Genomic DNA, 27,475 nt, shown 5'->3' with positions numbered 1-27,475 from the left:
TTTTTTTAATAATGATTTAGTTGTTTTGTTTAGTTTTTTTCCTTTCTGAGCTGCTATAGCTCCTTTTCTTTTTGATCTAATTGAGCACTGGAATCTAGTTGTGAAAACAGTGGCACGCTATCACCCTTTTACAACAATGGAAAAACTTATTAGCAAACTGCTGTTTGCAGCAGTCAAGAAACATTATTTTTTTAATTTGTTTTTTATGTTTCTGCCCATCTAACACATTTAGGACCAATATTCATTCGCGTCTACTCTGTTTTTTGTCTCTCCTGAGGGAAATATCTGAGTCTGTAGCTGCTAAGTGCTACACTGTGTCCTGCTGTTTGGGCCACAGTTTTTTTTTTCTGAAAACAGCTGCCTGCTGTGGTCAAAAAGAATCCTGTGAGAGCGGTACGACTGAACCAGAACAGTAAAGTTGTGGCTAGACAGCTAAACACCGAGCTGGAACCCGCTATGACGCTCAAAAGAGCAGAGCTGCGGTCACGATTGCTCTCTATGAGCAACACCTAACATTAGCCATAGGATACATAGTCATTGTAACAATAATGAAAACATATATAATAAATCTATTCAACCCTAGTGATGCCCTTTTTGATCTTTGTGAGATTTGGGCCCACTGCAAAACAAGGACACGACATGAAAACCTCAAAAGCAACGTATAATTTGTGAAGATCATAGTCTACGTGCGGCTTGTCACAACACTTTATCTGCTCCACAGAATTCACCCATCGACCTCTGAGGCATACGATCTGATTGGCCACTGAGCTCACATGAAGGCATCAATTTTCTGAGTTCCTGTCCGTGGCGAGTGACACTGATAAATAGGAGCAATCTCTTCTTTTTTTTTTTTCTTTTTTTCTCCGGCTATTGGCACAGGAGGGGGTGGGGAGCGGCAAGGTCCCGATGAAAGGACAGCATAAATCAACAGAGTAAGATATCCTCGCTGGATACATTTTTCTCACAAATATATACGTACAAGCACCGTTCGTGTAGGGCAAACCATTAAAAGTTTTATGGACAGTGGGGGAAAGACTGCCACTGAGGTTTATTTCCATCTGTTATACAACACTAAGGGGAAATGCACGGATCCCCATGGTTTAGCCTATATTAAAAAATCGTTTAGGAAACCAAAGAACGAATGTGATGAAGGAGCTTTAAGAGCTTAGGGCGTTTTTGTTCACGAAATTCTTCTTTGTACTTTGTACCAGCAGGCCAGGGTGTCAAGAAGGGAACTGAAAATTTGCATTCATTTCACATTCATTTACCCATCCTATTACTTCCTGATTAAAACACAGGTACGCAAGTCCCACACAAAGCAGCATGGACATACATACACTGATGAGGCATAACATTATGACCACTGACAGGTGAAGTGACACTGACCATCTTAACGACAACACAACGTTCTGTAGGGAAAAAATTGCACCTGGTATTTGTGTAGATGTTACTTGGACATGTATCACCCACCTAGACCAGACACCCTCACCTCATAGCAATGACACTCCTTGATGTCAGCAGCCCTTCCCAGACAAAAAAAGGTTTAGGAACAATTAAGAAAAATATATCTGAAAAACAGCACAAGGTGTAGACCTGGCTTCCAAATTCACCAGATCCCGAACTGATCAAGTATCTGTGGGATGATCCACAGAGGCCCCTCCCCTCAACTCATAGGACCCAAAGGCCCCCACTAACAACATGCCAGGACACCCTCAAAATGCTCAAGTCCATTCTCTGATGAGTTTTGGAGGCACCAACTAAACATACACAATATTAGGCAGATGGTCATAATGTTATGCCTGATTAGTGTATTCAGACTCCTCTCCTAAACCGCTCACTTTCACCCTGTTTATTCACTTCTTACCTGCTTTTTTCCCCACTCAGAGTAGACCTCAGCAACAAATAACGCAAACCTGACTGGTCCTGGAAATTTCATCTGCTTACATAAAACTGCCTGACAGTCGCTGCTTGTGACTATAATATATGACTACACTATTTTTGGCTAAGAGTCAAGTTGCAGACTGTCATGTGTGTCAGACTACGCCAAATGGTGGCAATATTTTTAATGATCATCTTGCGGGAGAAATGGCTGAACTCAACTTTGTGACTAATTAAGTACGGTACCAACCCTTTGCACTATAGACAGAGAATGTCTGGGGAAACGTTTGACCATTTGGCCACTGTCTATTCCAAGTTAAACAAGAGACTAAGAAGGATACTGAAATGGTCAGGTGGTTTAAGCTATAGTCCACGATTGTTCAATCAACTGTTTTTTTTTTTTCCCCCCAGTGCTACATCTGAGTATACACAATGGATTTTACACCACTATTACAGCCAGTATTTCCAACACCTGCAGCTTACGTGATTACACATAATAGATGGGTACTTTGCCTGAAAGCTACAATATTTTCTATACCTGTCTGAGGTTTCGGTTTGAACATAATTACTTTGTTGTTCCCTTCATTTCATATTATGAGAATTTTCTTTTTGCAAACAATGCTTGTGTCCAGGCTTGATGTTCAGGCACATTGCAGTACCTGTTTTTGAGCCAAGAGAAGTGCCCAAAGACATTTTTTTTAATCCAAATGTTGCACTGCAATTATCAGTGGAAGGCTGCGAGAGCACGGTGTGCTGACCGTTCTCATATTTAGTCCAGCACACGAAAAGAGGTTTTCTTGCACGTGCACCTTTTCTGTCTCAAACCTGCAGCATGAGTACTACACAGTACACAGACGCACACATTACACAAATCAGATTATAGGCTGCTACAGGAAAAGGAGCTCACATATTTTCTTTTAAGAGAACTAAGTAATAAGATGTTAACTGTATCTGTTCAAGAGGAATATGCTATAATTTGTCAGTAGAAAATGAGGTTTCACTGCAGACGTTTTTTTTTTTTTCCTCAGTAAAAGTAGGAACAAGCAAGAACACAATTTTAATAATGTTAATATTAACTGCATCTAATCTTTTTTCTTTCGCAGGATTCACATTGCATCCATCAGTCTCACGGATGTAACACAAAAACATAAACCTAATTGTACACTGACACTGACTTGTCTCCAAAATGGACATGCACAAACTTCCTTGACAAAGCAGGCTGGTAATAAGACATGATGTCCAGCCATGCCCTCGTGAACACACAGGGATTACACTGCTCGGCTTATCTGATCCCACCTGCTCGCAGACAAGGCAGACAGTGGAGGAGAGTGAAACCGATGTAGAAATGTGGCGAGCAACAGAGACGGAGATCAAACTCTGCTGAACACACAGAACATATAGGATGAATTCTCCCACCAAAGGCTGCAGGGCAAGTTGGAGAAAGTGGGATCAGAATAAAACACTTCAGTTTTAGCCCTATTTCAACGTGCCGTGATACAAAAGCCAGCAAAAACAGGACAGAGCTTAAGTTGTCTTACCACTATCTTGAGCACAGAGCTGAAGATCTTGGTGTCTTCCGTCACGCCGCCTATGTAGAGCTGCCTGGAGAAGACGGGAGGGTGGTCATTCTCATCCTGCACCTCAATGTACACCTTGGCTGTGTTGCCTGCAAAAAGCAAAGTCCAAAAAAAAAACACAAATCTAATTTGTATGCATAGTGTAGCATGAACCCTTTTCTTAGTTTACGTGAAACTAAGAAAAGTTTCACGTACTTCTATCTGTGTACTTCATTGTAGAATTTTTATATCCCTGCAGCTGCCAACTGTTGAATGAACTCATTTCGTCCAATCATCTGAATTGACAATGATCGAGAACAGTCACGTCAGAAGAATTTTTTTCATGGCCATCAGCTGGTTCCCATCTTCAAAAGCTTGAAATAATGTCCTAGAACATTCTGGAAATGATTCATTTTTGAAGTAACATCAGTCTACAAAGCTTTCATCAAACAACATATCTTTGACTAGTCACCACCAGCGCTGCGGAAAATGACATTTTCCTTCATCTGAGGAAGGGTACTTTGATCAATTTGGAAATCAATTTTGATTTATTTTGGAATTAATTGGGAAATCAGATTCACTTAGCTTTTGAAATCTAACTGAAAACAGCTCATGTTGAAACCTGGACACATTTTTCTTGGTTTCACTGGGCTGAAATGTGAACTGAGTGAGTTTTGGAAAATCCCCTCTACATTAAGGAGTAATTTTCAGCTGCACCACAATAACTTTCTGAAGTGGATTTGTAATTGCTTGCCGAAAACATAACTAGGTTCCCTTACACCTACCTCAACCCCTTCTAATGCAACCGTGAGAGAAGCTATTTTGGTGAAGCTGACAACTTTGAGTCGATAATGAGGAGGTTAATTCTGTTTTGATTACACCAAATACTCTGCATAGAGGAAAATCAGCGGGTGAAGTGTGTTGATGACTTCTCTCCCACTTCCCCCAGAAGTAGATCAGAAAAACAACTGAGTCGCTTTGCCTTGTGCTTAGCAACCAATCAGCAAAAACACCCTGAGTGGCTCCGTTAAATAATAAAGGAGATGATGCAATCTTGCCGTCTAAGCCATTATTTTAAGTGAGGTCTAGCTTGCATCATTATTGTTGAGAAGTTGGTTTTCCTCACAACTTGGCACATATACAATATACAATACCATCAGTAGAAAGGTTTTGAAAGTTTAACAGGTAAGACCTTTGCACATTATTGGAAATAACACTTGGCTGGCCACCAATAATCAAGCAGCAAGATGTTCCCAGAGGTAACACTGCAAGAGGCAAAGAGGCAGAAAACTGCTGGTTAACTGGCCTTTTCTGCAAAGCTTTTGGAATATTTGTCCCAACCCTTGAAAAAAAAGAAAGAAAGAGAAAGGAAAAAGCACACCTACTGAGTATAAACATTCACCCTCCTAATTAGTCACAGCTACACCTATGCAGTGTGCAGCATAAATATGTACAGAGAATATCCTTGCTCTGCAACTACGGTTAAAAAAAAAAAAAAAATAAATTATGCAGTGTCAAGAAGCATTTTTCTTCTGTTGGAATACCAAAACTGTAAAGTCATGTAGCATCGGAGCTAAGGATGCACTGGGGGAGTTGGACAAACAAACCACAGCTCGTCAAATTACAGACACAAAAGCTGTCGCATGAGGCGCGAGGCGGGGGGAGGACTCCAGGGGATGGGAAAGAGGTCTGCACTCTTTCCACTTTCTTCCTCTTCCCATAGAAAGTGGCCCTATTCCAATTTCAGGACATAACAAAACATAAATACAGTCCTCCTCCCCACTCCACTCTGGAACATGCCCATTAGGAGGAGAGAAAGCTGGTGGGGCACAGTTGGTTTGTGTGCACCTAAGAGTGCATTACTGTATAGGAACATTCAGTTAAATTTTGTCTTATCCTGGGTTATTAAACAAACCCATGTACATATGAATGTTTGGTGTACGTGCATGCGCTTATTTACCATGTGCATACATATACAGTGTAAAAATGATGATGACAAGTCAGTCCAGTAATGCTCCAATAATTCGATAAAAATTAAATAATGATTAGAAACATAGTGTATCTGCATTACACATAACATAACCAGTGGGTGAGAAAGAGTCTTCTACTTTTAAATAAGCTATGCATGTGTGCCTGAGAGCTGGAAACTTGTAATTACTGTCATTAGTATGAGAGAGACACACACAGTGTGGCAGAAGAAGAGAGGCTGCAAGAATAGGTCATTGATTATTCATTGAACCCCATTTGTTGTTAGCACTTCATCAATCATTATCCAAAACTTGTAAGCAAGTAAACTGGCCATAAACGACCCTAATGATATTCCAGCAGAAGCACCGCCGGCAGAGAGGGCTTCCAACAATCAGAGCGCTTCTCGAATGGTCAGAGGTATTTGAAGCCTCCGGTGTGACGGTGAAAGCTTCCAACCATTTGTGCATCTTTACAAAATTTAACAATGAAGCAACAAAGGTCACTCTATGCAAAAATGCAGGTTTGAGAAAATCTGATAAAAAAGAAAAACAAACCCAAAACTTTTTCCTCCAACTCACTGCTGTCCATTTTTATAATTGCAGTGGAGAAGAACATTATTAATGCCGTTGGGGTTGTGTCATTATTATAATATGCACATCATGTCCAGGCTACGATAATACATAGACTTCATAAAAAAAGATCAGGGAGACAATGGAAAGGAGCTGTGGCAGCAGGATTTTTTTAGCCCTGGCTTCAAGCTTTGTCATATCCAACAGCATACTGGTTTCTACACAATCTATTCTTTTTTTTTTTTTTTTTTTTTTTCCCAAGCGTACAGAGGCTTTCAGAGCGGGAACACACAGGAGTTCCATTAACTAAGAATTTGTTATGATTAATGTTATGTCACCCTCCCTCGTTTTGGGGGTGGTCTATCTGAATTAAAACAAATGGGCTATTTTTTCATCGTTACACCCTTGGGCCGCATTTGGACAAATGAGAGTGATGCACTCCCCTCCTGCAATGGGATAAATCATATTTTCAAGGTTATTTTAACAGTCCTGATGACTGGGAGATGAGAGTGAAATCTGTTAATACACTGGATGGCGTGGAAAATCGAACAACCGATCACATCCCGCAGAAAGGCAACAGTGCATAATAAGCATAAAACTAAAAAAATGCACCTCACTTTGATTCAAGCTGATCCAACGTATAGTGTAGGCAGCACAAATAGATGTCAGGTCTAAAAGGTGTATCACAATATTGAAAGCTAAAGTTACCAATTTGTGTATTTCTTAACCCTTGACAATTTTCTTTACTGTTTCCCTAGGAAGGCAGAATTACGCATGAAAGAGGAAGCACACTTAAAATACATCAGTACAAATACAGTGAAAATAAGTATGAAGGATAAAAATAGTCTGAGATAGAAAATTCTATAAGGTTATTTAATCATAGCCTGTCATGGTGAAGGATTATGATTAAATATATAAATGCAATACCTGGAATCATATGAAACACAATTTCACCCCTGAACACGGAACAACCTGCACAACCACCCATTTAATGGCTGATATTTCTTACTTTTGGAAGGCACACGCATGTTGGACAACACAACAGTCAGAGAGTCGGCCTGGACTCTGAGGACGTAGCTGGTCACATTTTCATAATCCAGAGCTGCAGCCGTGGAGATGACACCCGTCCTGTTGTTCACCTGAAAATGACCTGGAACCAAAATAAAGCATGTAAAAAGCCGGAAAGACTGGGAAGATACAACTATGACATGTAGAGAAGGGACAACAGACTGCCTGAAAGCTTCCCTTTTCTCGTCCTGGGTGTAATTACACTCTCCAGACTTTGCCAACAAGTGTGAAAAGCTTTCTGCAAGTATGCCAAAACAGTCTCCTCTACGTGTACACAAAGGCAGACGTCTATAAGCAGTACCTATGAGTATAACAGGCAACCTATAATTTTCACAAATAATCTGGGTACTTTTCCAAAGGTGTCTTTCAGTAAAACTGCAGATTCAGATTTTTCAAAGCAGACATTGATACAAAAGTGTCTTTGCTTTATGTGCATAAATGGATAAAAAATAAAGTAACCTCTCTGATGGGAGGGAGTGTTGGCGAACATAATATCTTATATTACCCAGTTCATTTCCTGAAACAATGGAGTAGAAGATGGTTTCATTGATGGCAGCAGCAAGAATAGTCCCCACTGGAGTGCCAACTGGAGCCGACTCACTGACTTGAGCAAACCTGGAAACAAATTGAACACAAATCATCAGCCATACAATGTGGTCCAGCATGGTGGCTGATACTGAACTATTGCAGATACTGAAGGAATTAAACTTTGTTCACTATGTAAGGTCAGTGCCCTTGTGCTCTTCGTTCTTTAACATTTCCCTCAACTCTTCTGCATTCCCACGCTGTCAAAAGCTTTTGATTCTCATTACTCACAATTAGTCAATTCCAAGGTCTTGTGATTTAAATTCATTGTCGCTCTTTTCCACTCTGTACACCCACTTGATAAGTCTATATCAAGTGGATACAGGGTTCCCTTCACCACCACCTGCAGCTTGTAAACTCTGGGAGGTGCTGTTCCTATCTCGCTTCATCCCTTGGGATTCAGCTGAAAGATACCAAACTCATTCTAACGGCCAACCCACACCAAAGAGGCCATTTGAACCCGTCTACTGATGCTGCTGTTAATGCAGCCACCTACGTGTGTTCAAATGCTATTTATAGACAACAGTTCAGCATTTAACACCATTCTCCCAAGTAAAGTGGTTCAAAAGCTCTTCACCCTTGAACTGACAGCCCCCCTCTGCTGTCACCCCAGGCAGTCAGAGTTGGTACCAGGACATCAGGCACAAAGACAGTAAGCAAAGGGACGCCCCTAGGCTATGTGCTCAATCCACTCCTGTACACTACATTCACCTATGACTGTGTCCCCTCTCAGAGCAACCTCTCATAATCAAATTCGCTGACAACACAACCGTCATCGGTTTGATCACTGGCAGAGAGGAGTGAGGAGGCAGCCTACAGGGAAGATGTGACTCAGCTGGTGTCCTGGTGCCAGGAAAATAATCTCTCCTTAAACACTGAGATGACTAAGTAGATCATAATCGACCCGAGGAAGAGGACAGACCAGCATGTCCCACTGCAACGGGACTTGGGTGAAGACCTTCAAACTCCTTGGCATCCACATCAGTGAGAAGCTCACCTTAGCTCACAACACGCAGCAGATCATCAAGAAGGCTCAACAGAGACGGTTCTTCCTAAGGAAGCTGAGGACATTTGGATTACCCTCAAAACTCCTCAGCGACTTTTACAGACGCACAGCGGAGAGCATCCTGGCAGTCTCCATCACAGTGTGATATGGGAGCTGCACCATTTGAGACAGGAAGGCTCTCCAGCGTTCCCACCACCACAGGATGGGACACAACATCATCAAGGACCGAACCCACGAACAGCACACACTGTTCACCCTCCAGACATCTGGCAGACGCTGTAAGACTATGAGAGCAAGAACAACCAGACTAAAATAGTTTCTATCCACAGGGAGGATATCACGCTACTGAATCATCATTGATTAACTGCAATTCTGAACTTTCGAACACATGGTATCTGCACATATTGGCAACAAAGTAACATCTGCATGTGGCACCTTATACCCTTACTTATTTCATTTATTGCCTTGAGTAAGTTTATTTCCTTCATTTTAGGTTAGCTTAATTGTTTACAATAGGTGTCTGAGGGGAACTTGCAAAGTAAGAATTTAATTGCTCAGTGTAACGTTTGTTGTGTATATGGCAATAAACTTCTTGAATCTTGAAAAATACTTGAAAATACTCTGCATGCTCGTGTTGCTACAATACATCCTGACTGGGTATGTGTTACACCGATGTGTAAATGTTGGTAAGTAATTTAATCATTTTATAATAAGATATAACATTTAGGAAGGAGCCGGCATCCACATTTTTTGATCTCTTTTCTTCAAAATCCTACAGTTTAAATGACATGGCATTACTCAGTGAGAATTTCTCAATAGCACTTGGAAAAGAAAAGAAAAGAAAAGAAAAAGGAAATCTTAGACATCTGAAACTGCTTTAACAACAGTCACTTGTCTATCTGACAATTTTACTTTGATCGGTTAACTTTAAATTTATTCAGTCTGGAGATAACAATACAACTTGTTATTCTGTTAGATATTCTGTGAGGTAAATGGCATTTCTCAAAAGGAGCACAGCATAGTTTAGAAAGAAAAATACAACTTATAAATAAATAATTCAAACTGCTTGGAGTGAAGCCGGATCTCTCCACGTAATCCCACGGCGGTGAGTTTATGAAAGCTTGCCAGACTGGCTAACGGTTAAGTGCATGAGTAGAGGTGGAGGTAAAATGAAACAGAATCACATTTTCCATCCGTCTATTAGTCTTTGCTCCATATCTCAACTGCGGTCACAATATTTGGGGAGCGTAACGACCAAGTGGTGACAGTACACAAGAAGGAAGTTCGTCGCTACGGAGGAATAAGATCTCCTTACGAGTGCTGGTGGAAGTTGCGAGAGAAAAGCAAGTTTGGGGTGCTGCTTTAGCTCTAATCAAGACTAGCCGGTTAAAGATACAACAGAATGAAAACATAAACGATAAAAACATCAAAATGCAAAATTATTTAGAGGTGGTGGGAGTTTAAATCTGTTTTTCAGCAGCTCATTTATTCATTAATTCATCAATGCAGCGAATTTGACCTTTCACCCAAAGTTTTGCTGCAGTGCAAACAGTTTCATTATCATATCCAAAACAAAAAAAAATAATACCCAGCATGAATTATTCCGCGTACAGATTTAACTAAGTAAGGGAAATACGTTTTTCCCTGATAAGTCTCACTTTGCAACACTTATTGGCAACTGCATGCATGACTATCGCGCATACAAGTGTGTAATCATCTCCAGCAGGCATGATTGTCAACGATCTCGACAGACATTGCTGCCATGGATAGAAGAGTAACCTTATCTTGGTGGTGTGTCGGTGCGTGATTCAAGTTGATAATGTCAATTCAGAACGTTTCACCCTTCTGTGACACTGCGACTCGCTCCATCTCTCGTCTCAGCACGTGAGGTGTGCGTGCGTGCTGGCGCATGCATGACAGCTCGCCTCGGCCCCCCTGCCGCAGTTTTAGAAGTTGGGCTCTTATTCATAGCAGCAGTAAAAAGCACTCTCAGACAGAGAGGTGGGTTTAATACTCACGCCATAATCTCCAACTGTCACAGTCTATTATACAGTCAATGTTACAGGGTATTTTAGGGTGTAAACACTATCGCCGCAGTCTGAGCTATAAACAAACCGCAGACTGAAGGCAATTAGATGCATTTAGTCCAAGTTAATAACATGTTGCCCAATGCTTTCATGTCTCTATTGGCTAACCTTTTCCTAACCCTCAGCTCCAGCACCTTCAACACTATAAATGATAAAGTACGCTCAGTCTAGGTTTCTCATTAGTGTTTACTGTGATTTTATACAGCAGTCCTCCCTTATAGCGTCGGAGCTGTGAGAGGACATCGGAGCCATATATCAGGGCGAAGATGAAGAGCATGAGAAACTTAATCCACACAAAAACAGAAGTGTTCCTGCCGAAAAGGATCCATAGCTTTTGAGACGATAAATGCCACTGTCTCTGCAGCTCACTGGAGTAAAACCACACATTTTCTCCAGACAGCTTGCAGGTGCAACACTCACTGCAGAGTATGTGTTTACCTCGCTCAAAGTTTTATAAGCAACCAAAGCTACCAAACAGTACATTGTTGAAGGACTAAAAAAAAAGAGAAACAGAAAGATCTATCCATCCTGGTGGCTACAGTTACTGTCTTCAGAGACAAACAACCTCCAAGGACATCTCAGATTGAGAATAAATCTGAAAAACAGGAGCAGTTCTTTTGCACACAGGATGATATAGCACACCATCCTCAGAGATAATATTGTCACCTGGACACTACTGTGAAATCGCTGAACTGCATATGCTCACAACCCCTTTCAGGAAAAATACAGGGCTGTTATCGACACGTGTATAATGTGCTGTTTGGATAATACTAAATGACTTCTGTTCAATTTCCCTCTCGCTGCACTATTTGAGCTGTCACTGAATAATTGCTGTCTCTCTGGCATCCAGGAGAATGATGCCACAATATGCTCCACAGTGATGGGAACCAATTTATTAATGTGGCCTTCACATAAGCAGATTACCTGTTTGGCTCAGATCAGGCTAGAAAAAAAAAAAAAAAAAAAAGAAGTAGAATCAAGCCCTTGAACAATGCGAGCACAGCCCAAAAAACGTGACTCTAAATCTGTCATTTAAACGTGGCATTTACTGGAACCAACTCTAACTCCATGGTTGTCAGTGACTATATGTGCCTTCACTTTAAATACAGGAAAACTAGGGTGGACAATGTGAACGTGATAAGCCTCCTTCATTCTCAACACACGGACCAGCTGCGCTAGAAATCATCTCTTATTTAATGTGAACTCCAGTTAGTATGAACCTCATGTGTTTCTGCTCACCACCGGCAAATAACAAACTTGAGCCAGAGCGTGGAGTTAACTTGCAATGGAAGCGAGCTCCAAACACACTAGGTGAGCTTTTATGGAAGAGATTGAAAGCCCAAATTCACCCCGCAGAAGGCAGTGGACCTCATGCAAGGACACAATTTTTATCCAAAACCTTTACTAGATTTGGAGTGCTTTATCTCTAAGTAAGGAAGTAAGATTGTAAAGGCCGTTCATAGGATTTGATCAACAGGCTTCCTCTGAACTGCTCTGAAGTGACTCAGCTCAACAAAGGAGCTTCAAGTCCCATCAAGACTATCTGTGTGCGACAGATTTGTACCATTCATACTTATTTTTTGTTAAGCTTTGGTGACTGCAGCTTTGGTAAAACTCTGGTTGGAGAGAAGGCCGGATAACCCGCGCTGACCTACTCGCAGCTTTTTCTCAGGTGGTCCTCTTGATACGCGCGGGGCATGAAAGACTGTGGAGCTGGCAGCGAGTCGCAGGGTGTGATTGCAATGTAGAAGCAGAGCTGACATGTTATCAACTTGAGAAGCTGGGTGGCACTAAGGGTGTAATGATGCTGGAAGCAAGGAGTGTGTAATGGTTCTGAAGATGGTATTAGTATAGAGTAATACTGCTGATATAGTCTGGAGGATCAGTAGAGGACCGATACAGATTGGTGTCAAGACTAAGGAGAGATTCGAAATTCAAAAAGTCAATTAATGACTAATGGATATCTAAACACTCGATAACGATAAAACTGGCTGATATATTAAGTCTTGGAGAGATCAGAGAGGATCCACAAGTTGTGCATTCAAGAGTCAAGCAGGATGCAAATTCAAAAAGTCAATTATGCATAGTGGGATATATATACCACTGAGCAGGGCCAAAGTCACTTTTCATTCTTTTCATATTTAGATGAGGAAAATCTCAACCGGATACAGACAGAGAGAGAGAGAGAGAGATAGGGAAAATGCTTGTCTACCAGCAGAAGCAGAGAGTCGCTGTGTCAACATCAGAGAGGGTGAATGACACACCACTGAGAAGCGAGGGCGGCACACAGGTGTCAGCGAGCTCGCTGCCCCAGGGCCAATGGCGAAGTGATGCTTACGAGACAAGGCAGAGGCGTATAAGCCGTGTGGTGTGCGCCACAGGGGCCACTGTTACCGTGTCTACTATCTTTCTACTTTGACTCCACTCCCCTTTCATGCATTGCAACACAAAGAGAACAAGAGGCGGCGGACACGCTGGGAGATCCAAGGGGTGACCTCTCCGAGCCTCTGTTCTTCTGGTGGGTTTGTAAATGTGGTGCTGCACAAGGGTCTCAAACAACAACAAGTCTGGACACGAGTCCATTAACCGCACTGTGCTCACACACCAGCATAAACTGATTCACGTAAATACGTGTGTGCAAATGTGACGCAGCACATTATCCGCAGGTGACTGTTGATGCTCGGAGTGGCACAGTCTGTTCAGCGATTATGAATTCGTCTAATTCAATGACGGCTGACGTGGCTGCGTGTTTGTTAGTTAGCTGTTGTGTCAGCCTGGTGTTAACTTGTTTGTTCCTGCCTGCAAGCAAATTCTGAGAATGACAAACAGAGACTCCTCTGACTCAAGCTAAATTACGCATGGAGAATGCTTTCCAGCTCCTCCTCGAAACACAAGCACACAAAACGGAAAAGCACTGCTGTGCAGCCAGAGATCATGTTCGGTATGAAAACCACAGTTCTAAGTGATGTTGACAGCCAAGGCACAGCCAACTCAGTCACACAGCGTGATTTAAGCAAGAAATGGCCTTTTAAGTCGAATCTTTAAAACTGCATTAGCGTGGCAAACATTCAAAATGACTAGCAGAATGTGTCAGTATTGGATTCAATGCTAAGACTGGAGTTCTTCTTGAGTACATGTTGGATGCTGTAAATACTGTATTACACATTTCAAAGTGTAAGTTCAGGACTGGATTGAATCTTTCCTATTCTTAACTTTGCAGTCATGGTCAGAAAAAAACGGTGATTCCCCGTGCCTCATTTAAAGCAATATTATTTTAGCGTTCTTGCCGTAGCACGCTGTTGACTGAAGGTTGAACTTTGGCAAGACTGAAGAGGGGCAGAGATGTGGACTGGAGAAAGGTAAATGAGAAACAGAGATAAAAAAAAGAGCTATTACGAGATCCCGAGATCACTCAGGATATTTAGAAGTTTTTTTTTAAATTACTGCTGCATCTGACAGCGAAGGTATTACAAAGCTATTTCATTTGGTGAGATACATTTTTCCAACTACAATAAAAACTGCCTGTCCAAAAAAAAAAAAAAAGACACCACCAAAATAAAACTGTCACACACCATTTTGTTGGACCGCCTTTAGCTTTGATTACAGCATGCATTCCCTGTTGTTTCGATAAGAAGCTTCTGCAATGTCACGATAGATATATTTCCATCCAGTGTTGCGTTAAATGTTTCACCAAGATCTTGTACTGATGATGGGAGAGTCTGACAACTGTGCAAAACCTTCTCCAGCACATCTCAAAGATTCTCCATTGGGTTCAGGTCTGGACTCTGTGGTGGCCAATCCGTGTGTGAAAATGATGTCTCATGCTCCCTGAACCACTCTTTCACAATCTGAGCTTGATGAATCCTGACATTGTCATCTTGGAATATACACGTGCCATCAGTGAAAAAAAAAATCCATTGATGGAATAACCTGGTCATTCAGTATATTCGGGTAGTCAGCAACCCCAGATCATAGCACTGACCTACCCTGATGCCCCATCACTCTGAAACAGGGTCAATCTGGACTCATCAGACCATGGTCTTCTTCCATTGCACCAGAGTCCAATCTTTGTGCTCCCTAGTAAATTAAAGTCTTTTTTCCCAGAGAAATTCACTGATTAGTGTTTTTCTTAAGGTCTTAAGTTTACACAGCTCTTCAGTCCTGATCCATTGAGCTCACTTTGCATTGTACATGTGCAAAAGTCCAACTGTTGTTTTTCTTTGATTTCATTTCACCGAATGTTTAAGTGATCACCAATCATGATCAATCAGGATTTCTCCTGACTTTGGACAGTTCTTAACCCAGTTTTAGTAGTTTCTGCTTGAATCTCCTTAGATGTTTTCTCTGCTTGATGCCATTGATTTGACCCTTCTCAAACAGACTAACATCTTTTCCACATCTTTTCAACATGTTTTTTTAAGACATGAGAAGCTACTTATTGCATCAGTTCAGGTTAAATAACTTGTTGCCTGTTGAAAGATAATCATCCATGCAGTAATTGCCCAACAGGAGGCTCGTATCTGTTGGCGTAGTTAAATCCAAGGTGCGACTTTTTTTTTTTTTTGCCAAGCAGTGTACAAGATACTACTGACTTTGAAGAAAACTAATCACAGCAAGATTACAACCTCTAACTGGACCACACTGGTACAGCAACATAAAAGTTAGTGCATTAGTGTTATTAAATGCCATTATTACAGGTCACAGGAGAACACACATAAAGAACCACATAGTGAATCACACTATAAAGGCAAATACCATGTCTTAATTCACCCAATTACACAAAAAACTAAAACTGTCTGGAACATAGACTTTATAAATATAGACAATGTGTCGCCACTTCTTTGCTTTGCTATTCTCCTGGGGATACAGGAAAGTATATCAACCTAAAATGACAGAAACCAAAAAGTATTTGACTTGTATATGCATATTTATTTTATGTATTTATTTATATATGTGATAAGTTTTAGTTTGGCCAAAATCCCATCCACTAACATCTAGAAGGTGGAGCTTATGACCTATACGTCACCTGTCTCAGCAGGAAGCCTGAAGCCTGAAGACAACAGATTGATAAAAATGTAGATGCATCCATACTGCACGATGGGTTAGAATGTAGCAATTTCTTATTCTATGACGCAATTACATTTGGGGTTGTCTTTAAGATAATTCAATCTTATTATGGTATCAAGTCAAGCCGATATTACTAATGGGGTTAGGAAAAATCAAAATCATTTCCATCAAATGCTCGTCTAACAGAGCAGTCTGTCGCATTTGAATTTATGCATTAAGTGCAAATTTGTCCTTCCAGCAACCCACAATTACAATGGCTTATGCTAAACATGAAAGCCCTGCAGCTTCACAATAGAACATTATCATTAGGCATTTCAAAACTATTACTCTCATAACAGTGGATGTTTCCTTGTGATCCGAAAATCGTGCACAAATTAACAATTTATCACCTCCTCCAGTATTTATCACCTCCCAAAACTTAATTCGACACTAGAAGATATTAGCACATTCAAACTTGGTAAGAGGATTTAGAAAGGAATGGAGTGGTGCTGACAAAAATCTCAGAAATGCAACACCTTTAACACAAAGTAACGCTTGAAAAAATTTCATTGAACTATCCTGTGCTATACAAAAAGGGGGGGTGAAAAAATGTTTACAGCCTTTCTTCTGATCATGTTCCTCCCAGTGCGATGCACTGATCACTTATCTTGCAACAGCAGGCTGAGAATTTTTCTTTTGTATTCACAGTGGACCATTCTTTCTACAAGAAAGAAAACCGGCCTCAATCAAAAATGTCTTCTGGAGGGCGAGATGGAACACATTAGCAAAGCTGGAGAAGTAACATTTACTGTGCAGGCAGACACTGTGTGCCAGCTTAGCCATGTCAGCCCACAGGACGTCACTTCACATATTACCCACTGGGTCATTTAGCACACAAGAGGAGACCAGGCCAGCAAATGTTTGGACGCAGAAGGATGAGTATGTTGTCCAAACTGGGCCAGCCATTGAGGCTTTCAATGTGGTATCATGCAGTGCCATGTAGGTGCGTGTGACATCCAGCATGCTTTACTGTCAAATGGCTGCCACTGTCTATTGTAGATCTGGCAGCTCCACCCACAAAAGACATTAGTGCCTGTCCAACAAACAGAATTTAGAAGGGATGGAGGAAAAATCCATGACAGACACTGTTGGACGAACCAGCACTAACAACAGCAGAATGCTGGCTGTGAGGGTCCAGTCACATTAAAATACTGTTTTGCTTTAACAATGTATGTCACATTTGTTACAGAGTTACAGAATATAAAGTGTTATTTTCCTGGCACTTCAAGAAGCAGCGTATGGATGTTTTGACAAAGGTTTCCAGATTGTAGACATCACTTGAACATAAATTCAAATGTGTTTTGTGTTTGCGTGGCTCTGAGTTGTGTTTCATCAAAACGTTATATTCATTCTAACAGTTACATGGATCTTTAATGCATCTTGGATGATCAGATTCCAAACAGCATGTGGTAAATATAAGTGTAAACGACCAAAGGTGTAGAATGAAAAAAATAAATAAAAAATCTGTATGTGTGCACAACAAGGAAATACGCCATCAGCGCAGAACAATAGACTAGTCTGCACTTAGCTAACACATAGAAAACAAGACTGATGTAAAACCTGAAAAGCTGGACATCTTTCAAGATTTATTAAAGAGCATAATACTGAAGTAAAATCGGTTTCTATCAAAGTAAAACTATTGGAAACTACTTACAGGTATTGTCCATTTACACATGTCTCCCATCACCCTACACATATAGGCTGCACTCAGTTTATAGAAAGCTGCAGCTCGTCTCTAAAACGTGTCCATCACTCACACAGATGAAATTAGTATAGGAGCAGGTAGATGCAAAAATAGCTTGCTAATACAGCGTAATTTGACAGCTGACTCTTTCAGCTGATCAAAGACTTAACCAACTAAACATAATTATGCAGCACCGTGTTTTTTTTTTTTTTTTTTATACGTAGGTGCTCAATATAGTTACTGATCAGGAAAATTAGTTTGAGTTTTAAACCTTATTCTTCTCTTTCTCTTAATCGTCCTTTTGGCTGATATTTGGGATGTGTGCAATGAGTGTGACTTGGCCCCTGTTAGACAACCGAGTGATGTCTGCCTATTTAGCAGAGACAAGTGAAAGGTCAGCATGCTTCTGGTGTTCACAAGCTCGAGGCTCAGGGCAGCAGTTTCAAAACTGTGGCTGAAAATCAATCGTGCCCTTCAGACGCATGAAAGAGCTCCACACCTTAGAGGCGGGATTCAGAAGAGAAAGGAAGTACAGCAGGAAGGAAATACAGAGGCAGCTGAATAGAATGATCGAGATGGAGGGGGCTCAACATGCCTTTTTAAATATAGTTATTCATTGAGGCATGATGCCAGAGAGTGGAAGAGCACACAGTAGGGTTTACTGCTAACCCTTTAAATCCCTGGCAATGAGTGCAGATGTGTAGGCTGTGAGCATCTCTATCACTTGTGTACATGACTGGAAAAACAACAGTGGCAAAAAGGCTGCCAATAAAAGAGACGTATGCCATGAAAGCATGTCATCTGCCTAATTATGTGAGAATTACAGCCTTGTCTGAATTAGAAATGTGATCTGGATGCTTCGGTTTACTCTGAAAATGATAAATGCTCTTTCTCTCCTGATGTCAGGAATACTTGACGGTGGGCACAGAGCTGAGCTGTTGTCTTCCTTTTTGATTTTCTTTCAAAGGAGCAGCGGTGGTTTTGTGGAAAACATTTTTTATTTAATTTGATGTGTAATTTATTGCTTTTTGATTAGCGGGTAATGGATGTGGAGTCCAGTGTGGCTTGCTTTTCCAGTCACAGGAGATCTATCTACTTCAGGTATTACATAGCCACTTTGTAAGTAGGACTGCTGAGAACATTAAATCAGTCACTGTGGTCGGTGGACATCCAGGGGAAATTCATGGAGACAGTCTCTATGGTCTATAAACATCAAGAAACTGCAGAAAAGAGGCATGCTCTATGATATCCTGCACTTTGAGATATTACCACAGACATTCACATTACTGGCCTCGGTAACAATTTCAGCTGAGAAATAGGGCAAAGCTGTGTCTTGAGGTTGAGAAAAGTTGTAGAAAGGAAATGCTGTAACTAAGAAAATGTACATCACTGTGTATGTTGAGCAGCAAACAGCATGTACCTGTAACTAATTGTGCAATTAGCAGTGGAGCAAGCACTGACACCGGGTTGTCGATTGTATTAATACTCAGTGTTGACACTGTTTGCTATGCTAACAGCACAAGTAAAAGCGTCGCTCGGTAATGAGCTGTATGCTCTCCTCAGCATTGCTAGACTGCATATTAATACGACAGGTATGAAACAACATTGGCTGTCTTTGCCTACAGTGAAAAGGGAATAAATAATGTCATGGCATTTCACTTCCAAATGATATTCTCTTCAAGCAGTATCAAGTCCAACTCGTGAAATAAATTGCAGAGGTGTTATAAAGTCATGTCAACTTGGATAAACAAGCATAAATTTATTATTACAGTATTTTATATAAACAGTGTTTTATATAAAAACATGCAATATATAAAAACAGACGGACACCACTAGTTGCTGCTTTTACAGATGATCAGAATAATAGCCCACTCAGAACAGAAATGCATCGTGTAAACACCTCAGTCAGAACAGACCGACTCCATCAGGAGGAATTTTCAATCACGCCGAGAAGAGTGGCACAGACCTTTGATAAACAGTTCAATAGGAAAAATAGTAACCCGTGATAACCATGTAAATGACTCATCTGAATACAAACATCTTTCATGTTTGGCACACGTGGAGTGACCTTCAGGTGCTGTGACAAATTTCTAAACAGTTGAAAATGTGCATCCATCAAGATGATCTGTTTCTATTGAAAGCATTCAGAGGTGTCAATAAAGCTGAAGAAGAACTTTAAATATCTGTCAGATTCAACGCTGCACAGAGGGCAGAACCACAGAAAATAACATTGACCGTCTTGTGACAATGCAGTGTTCTGCTGGGAAACTTTTGGACGTGGCATTAGTGGAGACCAGAAAAGGGACACCCACCCCAGACTGTGGGACGTACTGGAACAACCCTGATCCACAGAGACCCCTCCCCTCAACCCATAGGACCGAAAGGCCCCCTACAAACACCCTCAGACATCCTCAGAAGGCCCATGTCCATTCTATGATGAGTCAGGACAGTGAGGCTCAAGAGAGACCTACACAATATTAGACAGGTGGGCATAATAATACATGGACCAAACAACTGACTGTTGACTAATGACCCCCCACTGCACATAAAACGCAAACCAATAAAATAAGGATTTTGTACAGGTTCAGGGGAGAGGAGAAAAGGAAGGGCTACTGACAGCAAAGTGAGGACAGAGGCAAAGGGAAGAGAAAGTGAGCAAGAAACTGACAGAGAGTTATAAGCCGAGAGGAAACACTCTGGGGATGTGGGAGCTTGGCAGAGTTGGGGTAAAGGGAGGAGAATGAGGTAGAGGGGGGGAAAATGACATCCTCAGAAGCAGTGAGGCAAAAGTCTCATGTGACATAGAGTAGATTTAGCAGGAGAAGGGGTTGTGGGGAAGATAACAGCACAGAGAACTGCTCAGATCCCAGGTTTGCTACACTGGGCTAGAAAAGAAGCCGACCACTTGGCATAATTAGTCATATATAAATTGGTGGGAGCATGTGAGCAAGAGGGCAAAAAACAGTTGGTGGTGATGCCTTAATAAATTCTGAGAGAAAAGTCAAAGCACATGTAAGAAATTATAAAAGCCTGCAGCATTTCTGAAAGGGCAGAGGCCTCATTTTTAGCCCTCGCCAGCTTCACAAGCTGCTCTAGCTACATTCACTTGCACATACACATGCAATTATTACAAAGTGATATAACAAAGTTTCTTAATTTCCTTCATTGGCCACCAACCAACATCTAAGAAAAAGAACAGAGTTTCTTTTTCTCTGTTTATATTCACCAAAGGTTACACTTCATGCTGGGCAGTTAGCATTTTGTCTGCCTTATTATTGTTTATGGGGGGTTGATGAGTTCAGCTGGGTTAAATCATGCAGACTGTTTGTGGTCTCGATAGTATATTAAGTTGGAACATTCTTCATTTGTGCAGCATTAAAATCGATCACATTATTTAATTAAGAGAGTATATTATTATGGTGTAATATCAACAATGTTTCTTAATCCATGGTTCACAGTAATTTTGGAGTTGTACATATTAGGTTTTCCTCAGAAATAACTTAAGGTGTTTTGTTGAAACCTTCTAAAAACCAAGTGGCAACATGCTGCTACGGTAGCAACTCCGGCATTAGCCATTTATTTGAGCCAACAATGACTGGGAGCCCCTCATTTCCCTCTGACAGATGGAGGAGACCAACCATAAAGCAGTAGAAAAAAAAATCATTAAGTCAGCCAAAGCCCTGCAGAGTTATTTTAATTGTGTGCTCTGGAGCTGTAGCCATAGCATACCTGATTGCTGCTACAACTAACTGCCTTCACAGAGACAGACTAGATCTTCTGTGGACGTTTAGAAAGTGATTTGTGTTCAGGAGGTTCCTTGGGGAGAGGCCAATGTGGAGAGATAGAGAGCAGAGGAATGAGTAGACAGTTCATCGCGGAGTGAGCAGATTGGAAACTCTCCACTGGAGAGAACCTTCTCCAGCAGGAGAGCGGCTCGAGCACCTGGCTAATGGTTTCATGGCTCATAATTTACAGCCGGCCCGCCACTGTGTATGGTAAGCATTGTCAAAGTGACACCCTACAGAGGTTTGCACCTATGATCCCGACCTTCTGTGTACGTTTCAGACAGACCACTCATTCAAAGCGTTAATCAATGGCCTTTCAACGGCTACGCTGCTGCGCCTGTGTATCAATCACTGAATAAAGCTGAGCAACGGAAGAACGTGAGCACACACACAAAGTGCTGGATTAAAACCCATCAGGGAAGCATTTATTCGACGCACACGCGCTCATTTGTATGGGGAGGTGCGGAGCTATACTAATGCGGGCACAGATTAACAAAAGGCAGTGTGACGGGGAGAAAGACAAACCTGCCCAAAGACACAACAACTCGAGATGTGTTGACAGGTTGGACAAGACTTGCATTCCCTGTCTTATGCATAAAGGCATATCAAAATTCTGCTACAGAAGACAGTCTGACAAGACTACACAGCTTGACTGACATCCAAGAGGGTAGATCAATCCATTTAAAACAGGCTTTACTTTAAGCTCCTAAAGCCAACATTGTGCCAGGTAACTTTGCTACCAGACCATAAAGCTTCACAGTCTGGCGAACACTGCAAACAGACACTGTTCTTTTACAGAACAAGCTCACAGGCAGCAACCATTAACGCTGGAAACTGTGCTTGTTTTCATGATAAAACCCTAAGTGCATCATCAGCACAGATGAACTGCACCCAGGCCTGTTGCAGCAGTTGCATATTGCATCTGAAGCAGCCTGTCATCTCTGAGTAGTATGAATTATGTCCCCACATCCTGGATCTCTCTGCCACTGTGAACAGTTAATCTTTTCAAAAGAGGTCCTCTATGATCTCAGAGGGAAGCCCGGCTTTGCTCTCACAGGGAAACAAATGGCTTCAGAGATGTGCATCTAACCTGTGGCTCTAATATACATGTATACACAAAACTCAGTGAAGCATGCTGGTCATGGTGTCCACTTCCTCCAGGCTTATTCGCGGTGTCACCCTCTCTGGCAGTACGGTCTAAGATGCTATTTCGTATGTGAAGTCATAGGCGGAGGCAGCTGCATCAGCAGCATGCCGAGGCGACTTACCTGTATTCTTCCTGGGTGAAGATAGGGATGCGGGAAGGCTGGAGGACTGTGATCTCCACCAAAGTACCGTTAGTCTTCACTGGCTCCCCATCATCAAAAGCTATCACGAACAACTGCAACGGGCGAGAGAACACAGGTAAGCCACAAACACGTGCAAATTCATGCACACGGATGTTCAATTTCTACTACTCACTGCACAGATCATTGCTTTTTTCGACGTTGCCAGCTATTTTTTGCAGACATGCTTGGCATTGTAATAAAGACAGACCGGCAAAATAGGATCTGGCGGAAAGCCCGCAAAGCACCCAGAGAGCACGTATGAATGTATTGATCTACGGAGAATGGGGCTGCAGGGAAGTAGGGAAGGGGGGCGCAGACAGAATGAGCATACGCATGGTGAAATGTTGAGAAAAGACAAGAGAAAAAAGAGGCTAGAAACAGACAGATGATGTAGATCATTCTTCACACCCCTTGATATGCAGTACAAGGTCATTTTAAGTTTGGAAAGGGGGTTTATGTAGGTGCCTGGGAGGGGATTGGTTTAATCTATAAGAAAACTCAATAGATGCAATAACGTGATCACTGAGACCAGTCAGGAAACACAGGGAATAACAACCCCAAAAAAGTCAACACACATTTCTGAAGCTTTCATATTCACAGATATCACGCCAAAACAAGAAAGGCAGATCTGTTAATATCACCTATGAGCAGCAGACAGTGTTCATTGTGTAAAAGAACTCTGTGATACAGCATTTCACTTTTAGCCGGATGATTATGGTTATTATCATTAATTGTGTTCGCTAATCCTGATGTCTTATCAGCATTATTACCTCTGTGATATTTTTTTTTTTAGCACCATGGCTTTGTAAAGCAGACACGAGTCTGTAAAAACACATTTCTTAGAGAAAAATTACATCTGCTGTTTCTTTTTTTTTTTAATCCAAATCTAACAAAATTAATATTAGTAGTCGGAGCACTGTGACCGAGCTGTAAATCCTCACATTTGGCAATTGGTGAAAAAATTGAAGCTGAAATTGAGTTTTTATTTTTGAATCAAATCGTGGATATGGCCAAAAGGAGACATGCTGACTCTACATTTATGGAGATGTTATATGCACACACTATACTAGTAATGCTAACATTGGCTGGATCTACTGTAATCCTTCAATAAAGTATGGGAAGTTACTTTTTTGCCACTAGGACATAAAGCTTGCTATCTGTCCCAACTAAAGTCCATACTGAACTGGGAAAAAGTATAAAAGCATAATTTGCATATTTAATTAAATATGTTTAAAACATGCACATACGATTGAAGATGATTCACTGATTCACATTGACCTTTGTTAGATCCCCGACGTATGAGATGTTTGCACTGTTTGTTTTGCAGCTTCCTCCTTATGTGCTATAAATCGCTGACATATAGTTGGGTCCATAGACGTTTGGACACCGATACATTTTGTTATTATTTAAGCTGATTATTAAACTATGTTCACCTGAGTCAAATACTAGTGTAGATGCTTGATTAAAGGGTTGAACTAACAATATATGATGCAGTGTTTAGGAACTATTACAATCATTCTTTTGGTTAACAATCCTCTATTCTAAGGGCTCGAATGTGACTCCACAAATTAACATAATCACAAATAAAACGTACATTTGGCATACTTTGTGGAGATTACTTTTCAAACAATGACTGCCTGAAGTCTGGAACAAGTGAATTGGTTTCCTCCTTTGTGATACTTTGCCGGGCATTTACTACAGCTGTAGTGCCATTGCCTAAAGATATCCTAGATCCAGAGCTCTTAACTGCAGCACTTTACAAATGCAAGTGCCATACTTGGAATCAACTCCAAACCTTTTGCTTGGTCAAGTCGTGAAAATCATGATCAGGGTATATCTGACATCTGTGCAGGAGGCAGTTTTTCCGTCCAGTGTCCTATTTTTGGTCAAAGTTCTTTTCAATTCCATTTTTTTTTTTATATGACATCAATAACAATCCAGATTGTCTCAGGATGTTTTACAGTGAGCATCGAGTGACCTACATATGAAAGAGCTGCTGTTTCTTCATCCCCCTTTCAATATCGAAGTAAATAAACCAAACCAAAAGCCCATATTGTATATATATATATATATATATATATATATATATATATATATAAAAATTTGATATAACAGATTAACTTGGATTCACTGAAAGCTCAAAACATCATTTTCTGTCTCGTATATAAAGTGTTACACCGCACTACTTTTACATTATCTAAATATATGGACCATGACGCATTGCACGCTGGAGCAGGCTTTTGTGTAATCCTCACAATTAATGACACATACCTTGAATGTGACACTGGGCTCTTCATTGAGGTTGACCTTAGTGATAACTCTCCCAGTTAGCTCGACCACATCAAAGATGCTCCCGCTGTACGGTGACCTGTCATGGTCCACTCTATAGCGGACGAAGCTGGCGGGAGTGCCCTGAAGGAAGGAGAAATAGAAAGATGAACAACCAGCAGTAACCTGAAAAATTGCTCATGTCAAATGTCTTGTCATGTTCTTATCCATCCACTCTTAGCGAGTCCCATCCCTCATTAGTCTGTTCCTCGTCAGACGGCCTGAAAGCAACTCGCTTTTATTCATTGATTCAAAACTACTCCTTTCATCTGAAATAAAAACTTCTCCATTAAATTCATCCTTTTAGTCTCCAGAGTAACACGCCTGCATTCATTAGTGACAGTCTGGACTTTAATATGACCCTTTGATTAAGATTAATCACGGTTCCTGATTACTAATCATCTGTATAGCTTATCTTATTCCCGTTTCATCCCTTTGGACTCCCAAGTTCACTGTGATTTTAATAAGATTCCTGAAGCTTTGCTCTCTTGCCTGAGCTGATTTTGCTCCTCACAGATGGCGTAAAACCTGGGTCTTGAGAAAGAGGTAAAGCCTGTAGTGGCAGAGGAGCCCTTGGGAGACTTACTCGCACGAATGTGTCTCAAAGAGGTTACAAAACTGAACTCGCTAAGGGGATTCTCTGAAAAAATACTATCTCTAAAAGCTCCTCGAATTGTTTTCTAGCATTAATGGAAAATATGTAAGCTCTTCATCGCCTTCCACAGAAGCACCTAATGCAGAGATGGCAGCAGATGTGTTTAAAAGTGCTTTGCTTGAGGCTTAACATTAGTGTAGTCGGCTTCTTGTTTGCATTCTTTATATTATAAACTAATCAGCCACATCATTAAAACCACATTGACCGTCATGAGACACTACAACGTTCTGCTGAAATGTTTGGACCTGGTATTTTTGCGGATGTTACCTAGACATGTACCACCCACCTATACCAGACCAGGCACCCCCACCCACCCCATGGTAATGGCACATAGGACCCTCAACACATAGGACCCCCACTATCAATGTTCTGTTGCCAGACACCACAGGACACCCTCAGAAGGCCCATGTCCATTTCCTGATGAGTAGGAGGGTGGTCATAATGTTATGCCTGATTGATATATTTAAAGGGATCAGTTGTCCTGGTTTAAAATGACAAAACTTATGCTCAAACGCACTTTTGTTTTATATATTTCACACATTGTTTAAAGCTTCTTCTGATGGAATACTGGCTAGAAGATGACCACAATATTATCTTTGACATTGTAAGATTACGTCACCTTCCTAAAATATGTTACGTATATTATTGAACATTCTCACTGGTCAGACGAGCACAGGGTTTACTTTGACAAAGCCAGATCAACAGACTTAGAAGGTTAATACACTGTTTTCGGCCGCGGGAGGGATAGACTATCTGCTTGGTTACACAACTTGGCCGATAATGGAGACGGCTGGAATAATGTTTAGTTGAAACTAGCTGCGTTTTATTAAAATGCGCGACCAAAACGTCATGCTTTGACTTTGCAAGTTGTAGTTTGCATATCACAGCTCAATAATAACCTATCATCGCTACTTTGACTGAGCATCTTGTCTTGTCAGCTTTGGTGTTTTCAGTGTGAACATATCTACATGGACAGGAGCATCATGATTACTGCTTGCTATACTGTCAGTATAATTGAATTAAGTTAAAATGATTCAATACTGTGTAGTTACTAGATTTTTAATTATTATTTATAATCAATTTAAGCCAATCAATGGGTGCACTAAATCAATAGATAACATGCAGGTTTGGGGGAATATTGTATATCAGACTATCATATTACTACTATCATACTTTACAAAAAGAAAAACAATAATTCACTGAAGACTAACAGACAGCACTTTTCCATGCTGTATCTAGTAATTTCTTGAACAGATTGCACAATTTCAAAGTAACTGGTGTTGCACGGCGACTAAAAAAACGATGAAGTGAAAACAAGAAGTGCGGAGTGTAGTGTAGTTATAGAAACATTTTACCTCGTCTCTATCCAGTTTTTCAGCTCCCGCTTTTTCTTGTATTGAATTCTACTCACAGGCTATGAATATTTTATGTGTGCTGCCGGAGTGAACTCACTGTGTCATTAACATTGCAGACGAGCCCCAAAAATGTAGAAATACAGTCCTCAAATAAAAGTCATGAAAAAAAAAAAAAATAAATCTCTTGCTGGCTTGAAAAATAAATCTTTCAAAAAAGATTAGTCTCCAAATATATTTGCTGTTTTGTTTGTTGTTGTTGTTTTTTTTATAAGAATCCAATATCCTTTACATACTCAACATATAAAACGGCAAGTAACTAAATGACACCTCTGAGACACACAACAACACAACAGAAACACTTGAACTGAGGAAGAAGGCACGTTCAAGGCACTTTATTGACAGGCTGGCTGCAATATCATAGTTTTGTGTGTTGTTGAAAGTGACTTAAAGACTGCAGAGAAAACGTGAATCACAAGAGACAGTTATCATAAACTGTCTGTTCTGTGATGAACCGAAA

At 40.9% G+C, this 27,475-nt stretch overlaps 1 protein-coding gene across 5 annotated transcripts in view; it reads right to left on the bottom strand.

The window, feature by feature from the left end:
• LOC125019203 (protocadherin-15-like) overlaps positions 1–27,475 on the bottom strand; it is a 180,733-nt gene that overhangs the window by 24,818 nt on the left and 128,440 nt on the right. For all 5 annotated transcript variants that reach the window (XM_047603767.1, XM_047603768.1, XM_047603764.1 and 2 more), the window contains 5 exons: positions 24,892–25,032; positions 22,561–22,673; positions 7,545–7,654; positions 6,981–7,121; positions 3,417–3,544 (listed from right to left, as the gene is read on the bottom strand). In XM_047603767.1, the coding sequence (XP_047459723.1) occupies positions 3,417–3,544; positions 6,981–7,121; positions 7,545–7,654; positions 22,561–22,673; positions 24,892–25,032 (633 nt within the window). The remainder of the gene's footprint in view (positions 1–3,416; positions 3,545–6,980; positions 7,122–7,544; positions 7,655–22,560; positions 22,674–24,891; positions 25,033–27,475) is intronic.

Source organism: Mugil cephalus, chromosome 13 (genome assembly GCF_022458985.1).
Source record: "Mugil cephalus isolate CIBA_MC_2020 chromosome 13, CIBA_Mcephalus_1.1, whole genome shotgun sequence".
Taxonomy (NCBI): Eukaryota; Metazoa; Chordata; class Actinopteri; order Mugiliformes; family Mugilidae; genus Mugil; species Mugil cephalus.
The sequence above is the reverse complement of the archived record's forward strand: the minus strand, read 5'-3'. Positions and strand labels throughout refer to the sequence as shown.